The sequence below is a fragment of the Oncorhynchus kisutch genome, linkage group LG17, assembly GCF_002021735.2.
Source record: "Oncorhynchus kisutch isolate 150728-3 linkage group LG17, Okis_V2, whole genome shotgun sequence".
Lineage (NCBI taxonomy): Eukaryota > Metazoa > Chordata > Actinopteri > Salmoniformes > Salmonidae > Oncorhynchus > Oncorhynchus kisutch.
Genome location: NC_034190.2, coordinates 87,746,968 through 87,768,652, shown reverse-complemented (window position 1 = coordinate 87,768,652; position 21,685 = coordinate 87,746,968). Strand labels below are relative to the sequence as shown.

Sequence of the window (21,685 nt, the reverse complement as noted above, 5' to 3'; positions counted from 1 at the left end):
AGTTGTCTCTATAGACCTTCTCTAGTTTGACTAGTTGTCTCTATAGACCTTCTCTAGTCTGACTAGTTGTCTCTGTAGACATTCTCTAGTCTGACTAGTTGACTCTATAAACCTTCTCTAGTCTGACTAGTTGACTAGTCTCTATAGACCTTCTCTAGTATGACTAGTTGACTCTATAGACCTTCTCTAGTCTGAGAGTGAACTGGGCAGTGTGGGAGGGGTTCCCACGGTTGAATCTAGTTGACTAGTCTCTATAGACCTTCTCTAGTCTGAGAGTGAACTGGGCAGTGTGGGAGGGGTTCCCACGGTTGAATCTAGTTGACTAGTCTCTATAGACCTTCTCTAGTCTGAGAGTGAACTGGGCAGTGTGGGAGGGGTTCCCACGGTTGAATCTAGTTGACTAGTCTCTATAGACCTTCTCTAGTCTGAGAGTGAACTGGGCAGTGTGGGAGGGGTTCCCACGGTTGAATCTAGTTGATGATCCCTGGCATGGTAATCAGTTACTCTACAAACACACACCCAAAGAGCATATTCCATCCTTTATTGCTTCTACAGGAAACACATCCATGCTGCCTCTTAGGTGTATGTGCTAAGGCTGTGTGTGTGTGTGTTCAGGCTGTGTGTGTGTTCAGGCTGTGTGTGTGTTCAGGCTGTGTGTGTGTGTGTTCAGGCTGTGTGAGTGTGTGTTCAGGCTGTGTGTGTGTGTTCAGGCTGTGTGAGTGTGTGTTCAGGCTGTGTGAGTGTGTGTTCAGGCTGTGTGAGTGTGTGAGTGTTCAGGCTGTGTGTGTGTGTGTTCAGGCTGTGTGAGTGTGTGAGTGTTCAGGCTGTGTGTGTGTGTGTTCAGGCTGTGTGAGTGTGTGAGTGTTCAGGCTGTGTGAGTGTGTGTTCAGGCTGTGTGTGTGTGTGTTCCGGCTGTGTATGTTCAGGCTGTGTGTGTGTGTTCAGGCTGTGTGTGTGTGTTCAGGCTGTGTGTGTGGACAGTGTGTGTAGGACAGTAGTGAGAACAGACAGGAATCCTCTCAGAGCTGTCTGGTCTCCTGGATGCTGTCTCATTACCACTAGCAAGCCTTTTTCCTTCTCTCTCTCTCCATCCCCCTCTTCCTGTCCCTCCTTATCCCCCTCTTCCTCCCCCTCCCCCTCTTCCTCCCCCTCCTTCTCCCCCTCTTTCTCTCCCTCCCCCTCTTTCTCTCCCTCCCCCTCTTTCTCTCCCTCTTCCTCTCCCTCCCCCTCTTCCTCTCCCTCCTCCTCTTCCTCTTTCTCTCCCTCTCCTCCAGTGTGTAGTAGTTCTGCCAGTATGAGTGTGTGTGGTGTCTTTGTAGAGATGTGTGAGGTGTGTGTGTAGAGGTACACCCTCCAGGGGTGTGTGTTTGGGGGGGTGAAAGCCAGCGTCTGGATGTTGACCAGCTGTAGTGCCACCTGCAGGCCCTCTGGGGAACAGCGGGGAACAGGACACGCCACACACACCTAGAAAATAACAAAGAAATTGTCACAGACACCTAAAGAAAACAGAACCAGAAGCCAACTGTTACCCCTGTGTGTCATACTAAAACACTGACAGTTGATGGTACTTAATATCCTGTTTTTCGCCAAATTACTGTACACACACACCTCCAGACACGCCCCCTTCTCCAGCTGCAGCCACAGGCGTTCAAACTCCTCAGGGGTCAGAGCTGGAGACACAGACAGACTCAGAGCTCCACTACTGCAGTCTGGAGATGGGGGAGGAAGAGAGAGAGAGATGTTTAGGAAAAGATGACATACGCACAGCCATTGGTGGTGAATGTCAAAACATGTTTTTCCCAGCAGCAGACAGATGATCACCTGGAAGGTGGGGGTCTCCTGGTGTAGGGGTCATGGCTTCAGCGTTAGAGGTCAGGGTGTTGGGAGTCAGTGTGGAGGGCTTGGGGGTCGCGGGGTCAGAGTTCCCCACAGTAGAGGCTCCGAGGGTTAGAGGCTCCAAGGTATTGAAGCTGGATGCCCATTGGCTGATGGGCTCAGGGGGCCGTCCAATCAGAGGCCCCAGAGAGGGGTCTGACCGTCGTCCACCCTGGAGGACCTGACGGACCTCCTCAATCCCACAATGCAACAGCCGGTAGTACAGCAGGGCCTGGTCACGCACACACATGTCCACTTCCTCCTCTGAAACACACAGATAGTTAATGTGAAGCATACCAAATATATTCCTTATTAATGAACTATGTGGTGTGCGTGTACCTATGCAACGGTGTGTGTATGTTAGGGCTGGGCAAAATAAATATAGCACAGAATATACATTTAAAATGGCATGACGGTATTTTTATATTCACATTTTTATAAGTTCTTAATTTGCTTTATGAGTAGTGATCCCAGGGTGCTTCATGAGTAGTGATCCCAGGGTGCTTTAGGAGTAGTGACCCCAGGGTGCTTTAGGAGTAGTGACCCCAGGGTGCTTCATGAGTAGTGACCCCAGGGTGCTTTATGAGTAGTGAGTAGTGATCCCAGGGTGCTCTATGAGTAGTGACCCCAGGGTGCTTCATGAGTAGTGACCCCAGGGTGCTTCATGAGTAGTGACCCCAGGGTGCTTTATGAGTAGTGAGTAGTGATCCCAGGGTGCTCTATGAGTAGTGACCCCAGGGTGCTTCATGAGTAGTGATCCCAGGGTGCTTTAGGAGTAGTGACCCCAGGGTGCTTTAGGAGTAGTGACCCCAGGGTGCTTCATGAGTAGTGAGTAGTGATCCCAGGGTGTTCTATGAGTAGTGAGTAGTGATCCCAGGGTGTTTTATGAGTAGTGAGTAGTGACCCCAGGGTGTTTTATGAGTAGTGAGTAGTGATCCCAGGGTGTTCTATGAGTAGTGAGTAGTGATCCCAGGGTGTTTTATGAGTAGTGAGTAGTGACCCCAGGGTGCTTCATGAGTAGTGAGTAGTGATCCCAGGGTGTTTTATGAGTAGTGAGTAGTGATCCCAGGGTGTTCTATGAGTAGTGAGTAGTGATCCCAGGGTGTTCTATGAGTAGTGAGTAGTGATCCCAGGGTGTTCTATGAGTAGTGAGTAGTGATCCCAGGGTGTTCTATGAGTAGTGAGTAGTGATCCCAGGGTGTTCTATGAGTAGTGAGTAGTGATCCCAGGGTGTTCTATGAGTAGTGAGTAGTGATCCCAGGGTGTTTTATGAGTAGTGAGTAGTGATCCCAGGGTGTTCTATGAGTAGTGAGTAGTGATCCCAGGGTGTTTTATGAGTAGTGAGTAGTGACCCCAGGGTGCTTCATGAGTAGTGACCCCAGGGTGTTTTATGAGTAGTGAGTAGTGATCCCAGGGTGCTTTAGGAGTAGTGAGTAGTGATCCCAGGGTGCTTTATGAGTAGTGAGTAGTGATCCCAGGGTGTTCTATGAGTAGTGAGTAGTGATCCCAGGGTGCTCTATGAGTAGTGAGTAGTGATCCCAGGGTGCTTTAGGAGTAGTGACCCCAGGGTGTTTTATGAGTAGTGAGTAGTGATCCCAGGGTGTTTTATGAGTAGTGAGTAGTGATCCCAGGGTGCTTTAGGAGTAGTGACCCCAGGGTGTTTTATGAGTAGTGAGTAGTGATCCCAGGGTGTTCTATGAGTAGTGAGTAGTGATCCCAGGGTGCTCTATGAGTAGTGAGTAGTGATCCCAGGGTGCTCTATGAGTAGTGAGTAGTGATCCCAGGGTGCTCTATGAGTAGTGAGTAGTGATCCCAGGGTGCTTTACGAGTAGTGAGTAGTGATCCCAGGGTGCTCTATGAGTAGTGAGTAGTGATCCCAGGGTGTTCTATGAGTAGTGAGTAGTGATCCCAGGGTGCTCTATGAGTAGTGAGTAGTGATCCCAGGGTGCTCTATGAGTAGTGAGTAGTGATCCCAGGGTGCTCTATGAGTAGTGAGTAGTGATCCCAGGGTGCTCTATGAGTAGTGAGCAGTGATCCCAGGGTGCTCTATGAGTAGTGAGTAGTGATCCCAGGGTGCTCTATGAGTAGTGAGTAGTGATCCCAGGGTGCTCTATGAGTAGTGAGTAGTGATCCCAGGGTGCTCTATGAGTAGTGAGTAGTGATCCCAGGGTGCTTTATGAGTAGTGAGTAGTGATCCCAGGGTGCTTTATGAGTAGTGAGCAGTGATCCCAGGGTGCTCTATGAGTAGTGAGTAGTGATCCCAGGGTGCTTTACGAGTAGTGAGTAGTGATCCCAGGGTGCTCTATGAGTAGTGAGTAGTGATCCCAGGGTGCTCTATGAGTAGTGAGTAGTGATCCCAGGGTGCTCTATGAGTAGTGAGTAGTGATCCCAGGGTGCTTCATGAGTAGTGATCCCAGGGTGCTTTAGGAGTAGTGACCCCAGGGTGTTTTATGAGTAGTGAGTAGTGATCCCAGGGTGCTTTAGGAGTAGTGACCCCAGGGTGTTTTATGAGTAGTGAGTAGTGATCCCAGGGTGCTCTATGAGTAGTGAGTAGTGATCCCAGGGTGCTCTATGAGTAGTGAGTAGTGATCCCAGGGTGCTCTATGAGTAGTGAGTAGTGATCCCAGGGTGCTTTACGAGTAGTGAGTAGTGATCCCAGGGTGCTCTATGAGTAGTGAGTAGTGATCCCAGGGTGTTCTATGAGTAGTGAGTAGTGATCCCAGGGTGCTCTATGAGTAGTGAGTAGTGATCCCAGGGTGCTCTATGAGTAGTGAGTAGTGATCCCAGGGTGCTCTATGAGTAGTGAGTAGTGATCCCAGGGTGCTCTATGAGTAGTGAGCAGTGATCCCAGGGTGCTCTATGAGTAGTGAGTAGTGATCCCAGGGTGCTCTATGAGTAGTGAGTAGTGATCCCAGGGTGCTCTATGAGTAGTGAGTAGTGATCCCAGGGTGCTCTATGAGTAGTGACCCCAGGGTGCTTCATGAGTAGTGACCCCAGGGTGCTTCATGAGTAGTGACCCCAGGGTGCTTTATGAGTAGTGAGTAGTGATCCCAGGGTGCTCTATGAGTAGTGACCCCAGGGTGCGTCATGAGTAGTGATCCCAGGGTGCTTTAGGAGTAGTGACCCCAGGGTGCTTTAGGAGTAGTGACCCCAGGGTGCTTCATGAGTAGTGAGTAGTGATCCCAGGGTGTTCTATGAGTAGTGAGTAGTGATCCCAGGGTGTTTTATGAGTAGTGAGTAGTGACCCCAGGGTGTTTTATGAGTAGTGAGTAGTGATCCCAGGGTGTTCTATGAGTAGTGAGTAGTGATCCCAGGGTGTTTTATGAGTAGTGAGTAGTGACCCCAGGGTGCTTCATGAGTAGTGAGTAGTGATCCCAGGGTGTTTTATGAGTAGTGAGTAGTGATCCCAGGGTGTTCTATGAGTAGTGAGTAGTGATCCCAGGGTGTTCTATGAGTAGTGAGTAGTGATCCCAGGGTGTTCTATGAGTAGTGAGTAGTGATCCCAGGGTGTTCTATGAGTAGTGAGTAGTGATCCCAGGGTGTTCTATGAGTAGTGAGTAGTGATCCCAGGGTGTTCTATGAGTAGTGAGTAGTGATCCCAGGGTGTTTTATGAGTAGTGAGTAGTGATCCCAGGGTGTTCTATGAGTAGTGAGTAGTGATCCCAGGGTGTTTTATGAGTAGTGAGTAGTGACCCCAGGGTGCTTCATGAGTAGTGACCCCAGGGTGTTTTATGAGTAGTGAGTAGTGATCCCAGGGTGCTTTAGGAGTAGTGAGTAGTGATCCCAGGGTGCTTTATGAGTAGTGAGTAGTGATCCCAGGGTGTTCTATGAGTAGTGAGTAGTGATCCCAGGGTGCTCTATGAGTAGTGAGTAGTGATCCCAGGGTGCTTTAGGAGTAGTGACCCCAGGGTGTTTTATGAGTAGTGAGTAGTGATCCCAGGGTGTTTTATGAGTAGTGAGTAGTGATCCCAGGGTGCTTTAGGAGTAGTGACCCCAGGGTGTTTTATGAGTAGTGAGTAGTGATCCCAGGGTGTTCTATGAGTAGTGAGTAGTGATCCCAGGGTGCTCTATGAGTAGTGAGTAGTGATCCCAGGGTGCTCTATGAGTAGTGAGTAGTGATCCCAGGGTGCTCTATGAGTAGTGAGTAGTGATCCCAGGGTGCTCTATGAGTAGTGAGTAGTGATCCCAGGGTGCTTTACGAGTAGTGAGTAGTGATCCCAGGGTGCTCTATGAGTAGTGAGTAGTGATCCCAGGGTGTTCTATGAGTAGTGAGTAGTGATCCCAGGGTGCTCTATGAGTAGTGAGTAGTGATCCCAGGGTGCTCTATGAGTAGTGAGTAGTGATCCCAGGGTGCTCTATGAGTAGTGAGTAGTGATCCCAGGGTGCTCTATGAGTAGTGAGCAGTGATCCCAGGGTGCTCTATGAGTAGTGAGTAGTGATCCCAGGGTGCTCTATGAGTAGTGAGTAGTGATCCCAGGGTGCTCTATGAGTAGTGAGTAGTGATCCCAGGGTGCTCTATGAGTAGTGAGTAGTGATCCCAGGGTGCTTTATGAGTAGTGAGTAGTGATCCCAGGGTGCTTTATGAGTAGTGAGCAGTGATCCCAGGGTGCTCTATGAGTAGTGAGTAGTGATCCCAGGGTGCTTTACGAGTAGTGAGTAGTGATCCCAGGGTGCTCTATGAGTAGTGAGTAGTGATCCCAGGGTGCTCTATGAGTAGTGAGTAGTGATCCCAGGGTGCTCTATGAGTAGTGAGTAGTGATCCCAGGGTGCTTCATGAGTAGTGATCCCAGGGTGCTTTAGGAGTAGTGACCCCAGGGTGTTTTATGAGTAGTGAGTAGTGATCCCAGGGTGCTTTAGGAGTAGTGACCCCAGGGTGTTTTATGAGTAGTGAGTAGTGATCCCAGGGTGCTCTATGAGTAGTGAGTAGTGATCCCAGGGTGCTCTATGAGTAGTGAGTAGTGATCCCAGGGTGCTCTATGAGTAGTGAGTAGTGATCCCAGGGTGCTTTACGAGTAGTGAGTAGTGATCCCAGGGTGCTCTATGAGTAGTGAGTAGTGATCCCAGGGTGTTCTATGAGTAGTGAGTAGTGATCCCAGGGTGCTCTATGAGTAGTGAGTAGTGATCCCAGGGTGCTCTATGAGTAGTGAGTAGTGATCCCAGGGTGCTCTATGAGTAGTGAGTAGTGATCCCAGGGTGCTCTATGAGTAGTGAGCAGTGATCCCAGGGTGCTCTATGAGTAGTGAGTAGTGATCCCAGGGTGCTCTATGAGTAGTGAGTAGTGATCCCAGGGTGCTCTATGAGTAGTGAGTAGTGATCCCAGGGTGCTCTATGAGTAGTGAGTAGTGATCCCAGGGTGCTTTATGAGTAGTGAGTAGTGATCCCAGGGTGCTTTATGAGTAGTGAGCAGTGATCCCAGGGTGCTCTATGAGTAGTGAGTAGTGATCCCAGGGTGCTTTACGAGTAGTGAGTAGTGATCCCAGGGTGCTCTATGAGTAGTGAGTAGTGATCCCAGGGTGCTCTATGAGTAGTGAGTAGTGATCCCAGGGTGCTCTATGAGTAGTGAGTAGTGATCCCAGGGTGCTCTATGAGTAGTGACTAGTGATCCCAGGGTGCTTTACGAGTAGTGATCCCAGGGTGCTTTATGAGTAGTGAGTAGTGATCCCAGGGTGCTTTATGAGTAGTGAGTAGTGATCCCAGGGTGCTTTACGAGTAGTGAGTAGTGATCCCAGGGTGCTTTATGAGTAGTGAGCAGTGATCCCAGGGTGCTCTATGAGTAGTGAGTAGTGATCCCAGGGTGCTTCATGAGTAGTGATCCCAGGGTGCTTTATGAGTAGTGAGCAGTGATCCCAGGGTGCTTTATGAGTAGTGATCCCAGGGTGCTTTACGAGTAGTGAGTAGTGATCCCAGGGTGCTTTATGAGTAGTGAGCAGTGATCCCAGGGTGCTCTATGAGTAGTGAGTAGTGATCCCAGGGTGCTTCATGAGTAGTGAGTAGTGATCCCAGGGTGCTTTACGAGTAGTGAGTAGTGATCCCAGGGTGCTCTATGAGTAGTGAGTAGTGATCCCAGGGTGCTCTATGAGTAGTGAGTAGTGATCCCAGGGTGCTGTATGAGTAGTGAGTAGTGATCCCAGGGTGCTGTATGAGTAGTGAGTAGTGATCCCAGGGTGCTTTATGAGTAGTGAGTAGTGATCCCAGGGTGCTTCATGAGTAGTGAGTAGTGATCCCAGGGTGCTGTATGAGTAGTGAGTAGTGATCCCAGGGTGCTTTATGAGTAGTGAGTAGTGATCCCAGGGTGCTCTATGAGTAGTGAGTAGTGATCCCAGGGTGCTTTATGAGTAGTGAGTAGTGATCCCAGGGTGCTTTAGGAGTAGTGATCCCAGGGTGCTCTATGAGTAGTGAGTAGTGATCCCAGGGTGCTCTATGAGTAGTGAGTAGTGATCCCAGGGTGCTTCATGAGTAGTGAGTAGTGATCCCAGGGTGCTGTATGAGTAGTGAGTAGTGATCCCAGGGTGCTCTATGAGTAGTGAGTAGTGATCCCAGGGTGCTGCATGAGTAGTGAGTAGTGATCCCAGGGTGCTGTATGAGTAGTGATCCCAGGGTGCTGTATGAGTAGTGAGTAGTGATCCCAGGGTGCTCTATGAGTAGTGAGTAGTGATCCCAGGGTGCTTCATGAGTAGTGAGTAGTGATCCCAGGGTGCTGTATGAGTAGTGAGTAGTGATCCCAGGGTGCTCTATGAGTAGTGAGTAGTGATCCCAGGGTGCTTCATGAGTAGTGAGTAGTGATCCCAGGGTGCTGTATGAGTAGTGAGTAGTGATCCCAGGGTGCTTTATGAGTAGTGAGTAGTGATCCCAGGGTGCTGTATGAGTAGTGAGTAGTGATCCCAGGGTGCTCTATGAGTAGTGAGTAGTGATCCCAGGGTGCTTCATGAGTAGTGAGTGATCCCAGGGTGCTTTATGAGTAGTGAGTGATCCCAGGGTGCTTTACGAGTAGTGAGTGATCCCAGGGTGCTTTACGAGTAGTGAGTGATCCCAGGGTGTTTTATAAGTAGTGAGTGATCCCAGGGTGCTTTATGAGTAGTGAGTGATCTCAGGGTGCTTTATGAGTAGTGAGTGATCCCAGGGTGCTTCATGAGTAGTGAGTGATCCCAGGGTGCTTTATGAGTAGTGAGTGATCTCAGGGTGCTTTATGAGTAGTGAGTAGTGATCCCAGGGTGCTTTATGAGTAGTGAGTGATCCCAGGGTGCATTATGAGTAGTGAGTAGTGATCCCAGGGTGCTTTATGAGTAGTGAGTAGTGATCCCAGGGTGCTTTATGAGTAGTGAGTGATCCCAGGGTGCTTTACGAGTAGTGAGTGATCCCAGGGTGCTTTACGAGTAGTGAGTGATCCCAGGGTGCTTTATGAGTAGTGATTGATCCCAGGGTGCTTTATGAGTAGTGAGTAGTGATCCCAGGGTGCTTTATGAGAAGTGAGTAGTGATCCCAGGGTGCTTTATGAGTAGTGATCCCAGGGTGCTCTATGAGTAGTGAGTAGTGATCCCAGGGTGCTTTATGAGTAGTGATCCCAGGGTGCTTTATGAGTAGTGAGTAGTGATCCCAGGGTGCTTTACGAGTAGTGAGTAGTGATCCCAGGGTGGTTTATGAGTAGTGAGTGATCCCAGGGTGCTTTATGAGTAGTGAGTGATCCCAGGGTGCTTTATGAGTAGTGAGTAGTGATCCCAGGGTGTTTTATGAGTAGTGAGTGATCCCAGGGTGCTTTTCGAGTAGTGAGTAGTGATCCCAGGGTGCTTCATGAGTAGTGAGTAGTGATCCCAGGGTGCTTTATGAGTAGTGAGTAGTGATCCCAGGGTGCTTTAGGAGTAGTGAGTGATCCCAGGGTGCTTTATGAGTAGTGAGTAGTGATCCCAGGGTGCTTTAGGAGTAGTGATCCCAGGGTGCTCTATGAGTAGTGAGTAGTGATCCCAGGGTGCTCTATGAGTAGTGAGTAGTGATCCCAGGGTGCTTCATGAGTAGTGAGTAGTGATCCCAGGGTGCTGTATGAGTAGTGAGTAGTGATCCCAGGGTGCTTTATGAGTAGTGAGTAGTGATCCCAGGGTGCTTCATGAGTAGTGAGTAGTGATCCCAGGGTGCTGTATGAGTAGTGAGTAGTGATCCCAGGGTGCTTTATGAGTAGTGAGTAGTGATCCCAGGGTGCTATATGAGTAGTGAGTAGTGATCCCAGGGTGCTTCATGAGTAGTGATCCCAGGGTGCTGTATGAGTAGTGAGTAGTGATCCCAGGGTGCTTCATGAGTAGTGAGTAGTGATCCCAGAGTGCTGTATGAGTAGTGAGTAGTGATCCCAGGGTGCTGTATGAGTAGTGAGTAGTGATCCCAGGGTGTTTTATGAGTAGTGAGTAGTGATCCCAGGGTGTTTTATGAGTAGTGAGTAGTGATCCCAGGGTGCTTTATGAGTAGTGATCCCAGGGTGCTTTATGAGTAGTGAGTAGTGATCCCAGGGTGCTTCATGAGTAGTGAGTAGTGATCCCAGGGTGCTGTATGAGTAGTGAGTGATCCCAGGGTGCTTCATGAGTAGTGAGTAGTGATCCCAGGGTGCTCTATGAGTAGTGAGTAGTGATCCCAGGGTGCTTTACGAGTAGTGAGTAGTGATCCCAGGGTGCTTTATGAGTAGTGAGTAGTGATCCCAGGGTGCTCTATGAGTAGTGAGTAGTGATCCCAGGGTGCTTTATGAGTAGTGAGTAGTGATCCCAGGGTGCTTCATGAGTAGTGAGTAGTGATCCCAGGGTGCTGTATGAGTAGTGAGTAGTGATCCCAGGGTGCTTTATGAGTAGTGAGTAGTGATCCCAGGGTGCTCTATGAGTAGTGAGTAGTGATCCCAGGGTGCTTTATGAGTAGTGAGTAGTGATCCCAGGGTGCTTTATGAGTAGTGAGTGATCCCAGAGTGCTTTATGAGTAGTGAGTGATCCCAGGGTGCTTTATGAGTAGTGATCCCAGGGTGCTTTATGAGTAGTGAGTAGTGAGTGATCCCAGGGTGCTTTATGAGCAGTGAGTGATCCCAGGGTGCTTTATGAGTAGTGAGTGATCCCAGGGTGCTTTATGAGTAGTGAGTAGTGAGTGATCCCAGGCTGCTTTATGAGCAGTGAGTGATCCCAGGGTGCTTTATGAGTAGTGAGTAGTGAGTGATCCCAGGGTGCTTTATGAGCAGTGAGTGATCCCAGGGTGCTTTATGAGTAGTGAGTGATCCCAGGGTGCTTTATGAGTAGTGATCCCAGGGTGCTTTATGAGCAGTGAGTGATCCCAGGGTGCTTTAGGAGTAGTGAGTGATCCCAGGGTGCTTTATGAGTAGTGAGTGATCCCAGGGTGCTTTATGAGTAGTGAGTGATCCCAGGGTGCTTTATGAGTAGTGAGTGATCCCAGGGTGCTTTATGAGTAGTGAGTGATCCCAGGGTGCTTTATGAGTAGTGAGTGATCCCAGGGTGCTTTACGAGTAGTGAGTGATCCCAGGGTGCTTTACGAGTAGTGAGTGATCCCAGGGTGTTTTATGAGCAGTGAGTGATCCCAGGGTGCTTTATGAGTAGTGAGTAGTGAGTGATCCCAGGGTGCTTTATGAGCAGTGAGTGATCCCAGGGTGCTTTATGAGTAGTGAGTGATCCCAGGGTGCTTTATGAGTAGTGATCCCAGGGTGCTTTATGAGCAGTGAGTGATCCCAGGGTGCTTTAGGAGTAGTGAGTGATCCCAGGGTGCTTTATGAGTAGTGAGTGATCCCAGGGTGCTTTATGAGTAGTGAGTGATCCCAGGGTGCTTTATGAGTAGTCAGTGATCCCAGGGTGCTTTATGAGTAGTGAGTGATCCCAGGGTGCTTTACGAGTAGTGAGTGATCCCAGGGTGCTTTACGAGTAGTGAGTGATCCCAGGGTGCTTTATGAGTAGTGAGTAGTGATCCCAGGGTGCTTTATGAGTAGTGAGTGATCCCAGGGTGCTTTACGAGTAGTGATGTATGTAGCTAACATATTAACGCTTCGCCTATTTACAGAACGTCACTGAACGGACAGAACGTCACTGAACGGACGGAACGTCACTGAACGTCACTGAACGTCACTGAACGGTCAGAACGTCACTGAATGGACGGAACGTCACTGAATGGACGGAACGTCACTGAACGGACGGAACGTCACTGAACGGTCGGAACGTCACTGAAAAGACGGAACGTCACTGAACGGTCAGAACATCACTGAAAAGACGGAACGTCACTGAACGGACGGAACATCACTGAATGGTCAGAATGTCACTGAACGGTCAGAACTTCACTGAACGGTCAGAACGTCACTGAACGGACGGAACGTCACTGAACGGACGGAACGTCACTGAACGGACAGAACGTCACTGAACGGACAGAACGTCACTGAACGGACAGAACGTCACTGTTGGCCATCTTCCTGTATAAGTCACTCTGGGCCTTGCCCTGCAGTAATGAGAGAAATGACTACAGGCTTTGACCTTTGGTACAAATGGTGTGAGAGCAACTCTGAGACACTGGTGCAGGTGTTCATTGGTGAGCCTCGTTTGTTTTTACTGAAGTTAATTGTGGAGAAGGCTGATTCACAGCTGTATGTGTGAATAGGTAGGCCGTCATTGTAAATGAGAATTTGTTCTTAAAATAAAGGTTAAATAAAATAATAAAATGTGGAGCCATGGTCAGGATGTATAGTGCCAGTTTCTTGAGCAAAGGAACGTCAGCTGCAGGCACCATCTTTCCCCAGGAAGTGACATGGTCACCAGCCTCAAAGACACGTTGTATTGCAGCTCAATCAACTCCATCTGCTGTGATGTAACATCTACCCATCTAAACATCTATTTTGTTTCTTCTGACAACGTTGTCACATTTGTGACCATGAAGAGGTCATCAAAACGAGCCTTGACGTTCTCCATCAGCTACTGGATGAAATCAACGCGGTTGGCAACATCTTTGTCTCCCTGCTTTGCACCAGAAGATCGGGGAAGTGGACAAGTTCTCTCTGAAGATCATTCTTGAAAAGCTCCAATTTCTTCTGGAAAGCCCAGACTGCTGTTATCATATCACACACTGTGCTGTCCAGTCCCTGCAGCTTAACGTTCAGTTGATTAAGGTGTGATGTAATGTCTTTCACACTGTGTGGTCCAGTCCCTGCAGCTTAACGTTCAGTTGATTAAGGTGTGATGTAATGTCAGTCACACTGTGTGGTCCAGTCCCTGCAGCTTAACGTTCAGTTGATTATGGTGTGATGTAATGTCTGTCACACTGTGTGGTCCAGTCCCTGCAGCTTAACGTTCAGTTGATTATGGTGTGATGTAATGTCTGTCACACTGTGTGGTCCAGTCCCTGCAGCTTAACGTTCAGTTGATTAAGGTGTGATGTAATGTCTGTCACACTGTGTGGTCCAGTCCCTGCAGCTTAACGTTCAGTTGATTAAGGTGTGATGTAATGTCAGTCACACTGTGTGGTCCAGTCCCTGCAGCTTAACGTTCAGTTGATTATGGTGTGATGTAATGTCTGTCACACTGTGTGGTCCAGTCCCTGCAGCTTAACGTTCAGTTGATTAAGGTGTGATGTAATGTCTGTCACACTGTGTGGTCCAGTCCCTGCAGCTTAACGTTCAGTTGATTAAGGTGTGATGTAATGTCTGTCACACTGTGTGGTCCAGTCCCTGCAGCTTAACGTTCAGTTGATTAAGGTGTGATGTAATGTCTGTCACACTGTGTGGTCCAGTCCCTGCAGCTTAACGTTCAGTTGATTAAGGTGTGATGTAATGTCTGTCACACTGTGTGGTCCAGTCCCTGCAGCTTAACGTTCAGTTGATTAAGGTGTGATGTAATGTCTGTCACACTGTGTGGTCCAGTCCCTGCAGCTTAACGTTCAGTTGATTAAGGTGTGATGTAATGTCTGTCACACTGTGTGGTCCAGTCCCTGCAGCTTAACGTTCAGTTGATTAAGGTGTGATGTAATGTCTGTCACACTGTGTGGTCCAGTCACTGCAGCTTAACGTTCAGTTGATTAAGGTGTGATGTAATGTCTGTCACACTGTGTGGTCCAGTCCCTGCAGCTTAACGTTCAGTTGATTAAGGTGTGATGTAATGTCTGTCACACTGTGTGGTCCAGTCCCTGCAGCTTAACGTTCAGTTGATTAAGGTGTGATGTAATGTCTGTCACACTGTGTGGTCCACTCCCTGCAGCTTAACGTTCAGTTGATTAAGGTGTGATGTAATGTCTGTCACACTGTGTCGTCCAGTCCCTGCAGCTTAACGTTCAGTTGATTAAGGTGTGATGTAATGTCTTTCACACTGTGTGGTCCAGTCCCTGCAGCTTAATGTTCAGTTGATTAAGGTGTGATGTAATGTCTGTCACACTGTGTGGTCCAGTCCCTGCAGCTTAACGTTCAGTTGATTAAGGTGTGATGTAATGTCTGTCACACTGTGTGGTCCAGTCCCTGCAGCTTAACGTTCAGTTGATTAAGGTGTGATGTAATGTCTGTCACACTGTGTGGTCCAGTCCCTGCAGCTTAACGTTCAGTTGATTAAGGTGTGATGTAATGTCTGTCACACTGTGTGGTCCAGTCCCTGCAGCTTAACGTTCAGTTGATTAAGGTGTGATGTAATGTCTGTCACACTGTGTGGTCCAGTCCCTGCAGCTTAACGTTCAGTTGATTAAGGTGTGATGTAATGTCTGTCACACTGTGTGGTCCAGTCCCTGCAGCTTAACGTTCAGTTGATTAAGGTGTGATGTAATGTCTGTCACACTGTGTGGTCCAGTCCCTGCAGCTTAACGTTCAGTTGATTAAGGTGTGATGTAATGTCTGTCATTGGCCTCGGTCAGAATGCCTTGTAGCAGGTGGTGTTGTAGGGATGATGTTGCTCTCAAAGTTGATCAGTTTCATCATTGTTGTCATGACCTCAGAATACTCTTCTCCCAGACAGGCACACAGGACAGATTGATGGTTGATGCAGTGATATGATGTCAGTTCAGGATGCTACAGACTCACTGCATATCAGGCACATTGGTTTGGTACTAGTTGAAGGGAGAATGAATAAATACTGTTCAGTCCACTTGTCTTCGAACATACGGTTGTCAGAGTGAACAAGCCATATTAACAAAGATACTGCTATCTCAACTCCTATCTGTGATATTTACAGTTGAGCCGCGGTTAAATCTTTCTGTTTCTTTCTGCCTGCTTGTCCCAAGGTTCCGCAGAGGATATTTGCATTAATGTGTAATTTGATTGGGTAAAGACGCGGCCTCTCGTATTTGCATATAACCACGCAATTGGATTAGACGGGGCCACTAGTAGAGGTGGGCGTTGCTATGAGAAAGAGAGGTTGCTGAGTTAAAGAGGCCGCTGCGCACTGTTTATTTTTGTAATTTTTTTAAAGCTGTCAAAAAAATAATGTATAGACTTTTAGCTTGATTAGCTGGACCGGGGCGGCAGGGTAGCCTAGTGGTTAGAGCGTTGGACTAGTAACCGGAAGGTTGTGAGTTCAAACCCCCGAGCTGACAAGGTACAAATCTGTCGTTCTGCCCCTGAACAGGCAGTTAACCCACTGTTCCTAGGCCGTCATTGAAAATAAGAATGTGTTCTTAACTGACTTGCCTGGTTAAATAAAGGTAAAATAAATAAAAAATAAAAAAATAAAAATAACAAAAATGCAATGTTGTCACGTCCGGATTGACCATTCTTTGGGTCCAGACCCGCGCATCGCGGCCCCCAAGTTGAGTGTGGCTGGTCTACACCATCACTGGTATTATCCGGCGGATTAGCATTAGCGATTAGAGGCTGACTAGACGTCAGCTCAACTTGTTAAGAAAAGGCAGACTAGCTGTTTGTAGATGTAAGAAACACAAACTAATAGTGTCATTATATAACACTAGTGGATTTCTATTAAGAAGCAAAGTGGAAACAGCGTGGTTGTCATCAGCATTGACCAGAACGCGTCTCGTGGTCGAGGCTCAACACAAGCGCTCCTTGAGTGACAGGGGGCGGGGCTAGGTCTGTGTGGAAAGCAGCATGAAGAGAGAGAGAGTGGACAGAGATGACTCAAGTAGCGTAAACTACTATAGTAAACTATAAAAATGGACATTACACACAGTGTATCCTTTTCAACAAATCAAACATTCAAATATCGTTCTACAAGGTAAAGTAAAAACCCAAACCGGTCCGTGCATCAGTACCGGTATATGGTAAGACACAGTATACTACTGCCCAGGGCTAGTGGGTTCTATGCAGGGTGTGTGTCTACCTATACAGTAGACCAGCAGTCGTCCCATCATGTCCTGAGTCTCAGCAGGTCTGGACAGGAACAGGCGTAGTGTTGCAGTGAGCAGCTCTGTCTTGACCTCCGCTGACACCTCACTCCTCACCCCGTCTATACAGTCCTCCAGCAGATAGGGGGCGCCAGTCACCCTGTCCCCATAGACACCCAGCAGCCACAGCAAGGCCCCACGACCCTAACACACACACACACACACGCCCACACACACACACACACAAAAACATTACAAGGCAGAACAGACAGCAGGGAAGACAGATGGACAGACAGGCAGACAGACAGACAGGCAGGCAGGCAGGACAGACAGGCAGACAGACAGACACAGACAGCCAGACACCTACCTGACTGTCCTGTAGATTGTCCTCCCATCCTTCCAGAGCTGAACACACCGCATCTCCACACTGAGGACACACCCACACTAAGTCCCTCAGAGTCTGGAGCACGGCTGGAGAGAATTAATTAATGGATGAATTAAGGAATGGATGAATTAATGGATGAATTAAGGAATGGATGAATTACATTTTATTTTTGTGTCAATTGGCCCTTTGAGATGCCATCCCTTATGGGATCATCTGACACCTTTCAAAGTAAATTAATGTACAGAACAGTTCATTTGTGGCTTGTGTAAATGTGTGTTTGTATAGTATGTGTGTGTGTGTGTGTAAATGAGTGTGTGTTTGTATAGTGTGTGTGTGTGTGTGTGTGAGTGTGTGTTTGTATAGTGTGTGTGTGTGTGTGAGTGTGTGTTTGTATAGTGTGTGAGTGTGTGTTTGTATAGTGTGTGTGTGTGTGTGTGTGTGTGTGTAAGTGTTTTTTTGTATAGTGTGTGTGTGTGTGTGTGTGTGTGTGAGTGTGTGTTTGTATAGTGTGTGTGTGTGTGTGTGTAAGTGTTTTTTGTATAGTGTGTGTGTGTGTGTGTGTGTGTGAGTGTGTGTTTGTATAGTGTGTGTGTGTGTGTGTGTGAGTGTGTGTTTGTATAGTGTGTGTGTGTGTGTGTGTGTGTGTAAGTGTGTGTTTGTATAGTGTGTGTGTGTGTGTGTGTGTGTGTGTGAGTGTGTGTTTGTATAGTGTGTGTGTGTGTGTGTGTGTGAGAGTTTGTATAGTGTGTGTGTGTGTGTGAGTGTGTGTGAGTGTGTGTTTGTATAGTGTGTGTGTGTGTGTGAGTGTGTGTTTGTATAGTGTGTGAGTGTGTGTTTGTATAGTGTGTGTGTGTGTGTGTGAGTGTGTGTTTGTATAGTGTGTGTGTGTGTGTGTGTGAGTGTGTGTTTGTATAGTGTGTGAGTGTGTGTTTGTATAGTGTGTGTGTGTGTGTGTGTGTGTGTGTGTGTGTGTGTGTGTGTGTGTGTGTGTGTGAGTGTGTGTTTGTATAGTGTGTGAGTGTGTGTTTGTATAGTGTGTGTGTGTGTGTGTGTGTGTGTGTGTGTTTGTATAGTGTGTGAGTGTGTGTTTGTATAGTGTGTGTGTGTGTGTGTAAATGTGTGTTTGTATAGTGTGTGTGTGTGTGTGTGAGTGTGTGTTTGTATAGTGTGTGTGTGTGTGAGTGTGTGTTTGTATAGTGTGTGTGTGTGTGTGTGTGTGAGTGTGTGTTTGTATAGTGTGTGTGTGTGTGTGTGTGTGAGTGTGTGTGTGTTTGTATAGTGTGTGTGTGTGTGTGTGTGTGAGTGTGTGTTTGTATAGTGTGTGTGTGTGTGTGTGTGTGTGTGTGAGTGTGTGTTTGTATAGTGTGTGTGTGTGTAAATGTGTTTGTATAGTGTGTGTGTGTGTGTGTGTGTGTGAGTGTGTGTTTGTATAGTGTGTGTGTGTGTGTTTGTATAGTGTGTGTGAGTGTGTGTTTGTATAGTGTGTGTGTGTGTGTGTGTGTGTGTTTGTATAGTGTGTGTGTGTGTGTGTTTGTATAGTGTGTGTGTGTGTGTGTGTGTGTGTGTGTGTGTGTGTGTGTGTGTGTGTGAGTGTGTGTGTGTGTGAGTTTGTATAGTGTGTGTGTGTGTGTGTGTTTGTATAGTGTGTGTCTGTGAGTTTGTATAGTGTGTGTGTGTGTGTGTGTGTGTGTGTGTGTGTGTGTGTGTGTGTGTGTGTGTGTGTGTGTGTGTGTGTGTGTGTGTGTGTGTGTGTGTGTGAGAGTGTGTGTGTTTGTATAGTGTGTGTGTGTGTGAGTGTGTACCAGAGGTGATGTGTTCTTGCTTCAGCCCCAGTAGTCCCGTGAGGATGGCCAGACACCTGTCAGTGTAGCTCCTCCCTATACTACCTGCAGAGAGACAGCCATTACAATGAGCCCGTCCTCCCCAATTAAGGTGCCACCATCCTCCTGTGGTCTGCGTGTGTACCTATAGCGTTGATAGCAGTCTGTGAGGTCTCAGTGTTGACGTCAGTACAGTATCCTCTCAGCTCGTCCAGAACCATCGCCACGTTGTCGTCATTCACCAACTCAACCAGCACCTGACAATCAATCAATCAATTAATCCCCATAGACAGTTACCTCATCATTCACCAACTCAACCAGCACCTAAATAGCTACATTTACATTCATCAGCTGCTCTTATCCAGATCCAATCAGTACATTCAACTGTTTAGAAAAACAACCAAATAATCAATTAATCAATTATTCACTCCCTTATTGATTGGTCAATTAATCTCATAATTGACTCCCTTATTGATTAGTCAATTAATCTCCTCCCCTTAACTGTTTGATGTAAGGTGGTTCAGCAGGGCCCTACCTGCATCTTGTTCTGTTAGATGTAAGGTGGTTCAGCAGGGCCCTACCTGCATCTTGTTCTGTTTGATGTAAGGTGGTTCAGCAGGGCCCTACCTGCATCTTGTTCTGTTAGATGTAAGGTGGTTCAGCAGGGCCCTACCTGCATCTTGTTCTGTTAGATGTAAGGTGGTTCAGCAGGGCCCTACCTGCATCTTGTTCTGTTTGATGTAAGGTGGTTCAGCATAGCCGCAGAAGAAGCGCTTGTAGTGTTCCCCCATCAGACCAGGCTCAGAACGGAGCAGAAGCTGGAACACAAACATTACACACACTGAATATAAACATTACACACACTGAATATAAACATTACACACACTGATTATAAACATTACACACACTGAATATAAACATTACACACACTGAATATAAACATTACACACACTGAATATAAACATTACACACACTGAATATAAACATTACACACACTGAATATAAACATTACACACACTGAATATAAACATTACACACACTGAATATAAACATTACACACACTGAATATAAACATTACACACACTGAATATAAACATTACACACACTGAATATAAACATTACACACACTGAATATAAACATTACACACACTGAATATAAACATTACACACACTGAATATAAACATTACACACACTGATTATAAACATTACACACACTGATTACAAACATTGCACACACAGATTATAAACATTACACACACTGAATATAAACATTACACACACTGAATATAAACATTACACACACTGAATATAAACATTACACACACTGAATATAAACATTACAAACATTATACTGATTAACATTAGGAACAGTATGTACACTAAGTGTACAACTCATTAAGAACACCTTCCTAATATTACATTTTGAACAGCTTCAATTATTCAAGGCATGGCCAATGGCCTGCTCCTTAATCTGCTGTCAGTGTGTTAAGAACTAACATTAAGACTGAAATAAGATAAATACACTTCATAGCCAAAAGTATGTGGCTATTATGGCTATTTCACCATTGCTGACAGATGTATAAAACCGAGCACACAGCCATGCAATCTCCATAGACAAACATTGGCAGTAGAATTGCCTTACTGAAGAGCTCAGTGACTTTCAACGTGGCACCGTCATAGAATGCCACCTTTCCAACAAGTCAGTTTGTCAAATATCTGCCCTGCTAGAGCTGCCCCGGTCAACTGTTAAGTGCTGTTATTGTGAAGTGGAAACGTCTAGAAGCAGCATCAGCTCAGCCGCGAAGTGGTCGGCCACACAAACACAGTACGGGACAGGCGAGTGTTGAAGCACGTAAGGGAGTAAAAATCCTCTGTTCTTCCAAACTGCCTCTGGAAGAAACTTCAGCACAAGAACTGTTCGTTAGCAGCTACATGAAATGGGTTTCCATGGCCGAGCAGCCGGACACAAGCCTAAGATCACCATGCCCAATGCCAAGCGTCGGCTGGCGTGGTGTCAAGCTCACTGCTATTGGACTCTGAAGCAGTGCAAACGTGATGAATCCTGCTGCATCATCTGGCAATCCGTCAGACGAATCTGGGTTTGGCAGATGCCAGGAGAGAGCTACCTGTCCCAATGCATAGTGCCAACGGTAAAGTTTGGTGGAGGATGAATTGGAACGCCGACTGCGAGACAGGCCTAATCGCAAAACATCAGTGCTTGACCTCACTAACTTGTGGCTGAATGGAAGCAAGTCCCTACAGCAATGTTCCAACATCTAGTGGAAAGCCTTCCCAGAAGAGTGGAGGCTGTTATAGCAGCAAAGGGGGGGACCAACTCCATATTAATGCCTTCCCAGAAGAGTGGAGGCTGTTATAGCAGCAAAGGGGGGGACCAACTCCATATTAATGCCTTCCCAGAAGAGAGGAGGCTGTTATAGCAGCAAAGGGGGGGACCAACTCCATATTAATGCCTTCCCAGAAGAGAGGAGGCTGTTATAGCAGCAAAGGGGGGGACCAACTCCATATTAATGCCTTCCCAGAAGAGAGGAGGCTGTTATAGCAGCAAAGGGGGGGACCAACTCCATATTAAAGCCCATGATTTTGGAATGAGATGTTTGATGAGCAGGTGTCCACATCCTGTTGGTCATGTAGTGGATCTGTTTGTGCTTATGGAACATTTCTGAGATCTTTTATTTCAGTTCATGAAACATTTTACATGTTGCCTTTATATTTTAGATAGATATATATAGAAATCTGTGTATGTTAGAATGGAGGTTTAAAAACGACAGCTGCATATTAGCCAACACTTATGACATAGCCGACACATAGAGCCATATCTCGAAGTACGATCTTCTCTAAAAACAGCTATACAATGTGCTCTGCAATAAGAAAACCAGAGTTTGATTTCTAAACCAGAAGAGTTCTCCAATAGCAGATGACCAATAGCATAGTGGTCATGTATAATGTATTGGACTATAAGGTATAGAGAATGATAAACCAATACCATGGTGATAATGTATTGGACTATAAGGTATAGAGAATGATAAACCAATACCATGGTGATAATGTATTGGACTATAAGGTATAGAGAATGATAAACCAATACCATGGTGATAATGTATTGGACTATAAGGTATAGAGAATGATAAACCAATACCATGGTGATAATGTATTGGACTATAAGGTATAGAGAATGATAAACCAATACCATGGTGATAATGTATTGGACTATAAGGTATAGAGAATGCTAAACCAATACCATGGTGATAATGTATTGGACTATAAGGTATAGAGAATGCTAAACCAATACCATGGTGATAATGTATTGGACTATAAGGT

The 21,685-nt window shown here is 46.8% G+C and overlaps 1 protein-coding gene across 3 annotated transcripts in view; it reads right to left on the bottom strand.

The window, feature by feature from the left end:
• Nucleotides 1–522: 522 nt before the first annotated feature.
• Nucleotides 523–21,685, bottom strand: part of ap4b1 (adaptor related protein complex 4 subunit beta 1) — a 42,421-nt gene continuing 21,258 nt past the window's right edge. For all 3 annotated transcript variants that reach the window (XM_031794909.1, XM_031794908.1, XM_031794910.1), the window contains exons 7-14: nt 19,065–19,163; nt 18,491–18,602; nt 18,328–18,411; nt 16,508–16,611; nt 16,137–16,344; nt 1,822–2,139; nt 1,609–1,709; nt 523–1,464 (exon numbers count right to left, since the gene is read on the bottom strand). In XM_031794909.1, coding sequence (XP_031650769.1) covers nt 961–1,464; nt 1,609–1,709; nt 1,822–2,139; nt 16,137–16,344; nt 16,508–16,611; nt 18,328–18,411; nt 18,491–18,602; nt 19,065–19,163 — 1,530 coding nt within the window. In that variant the 3' untranslated portion in view covers nt 523–960. The remainder of the gene's footprint in view (nt 1,465–1,608; nt 1,710–1,821; nt 2,140–16,136; nt 16,345–16,507; nt 16,612–18,327; nt 18,412–18,490; nt 18,603–19,064; nt 19,164–21,685) is intronic.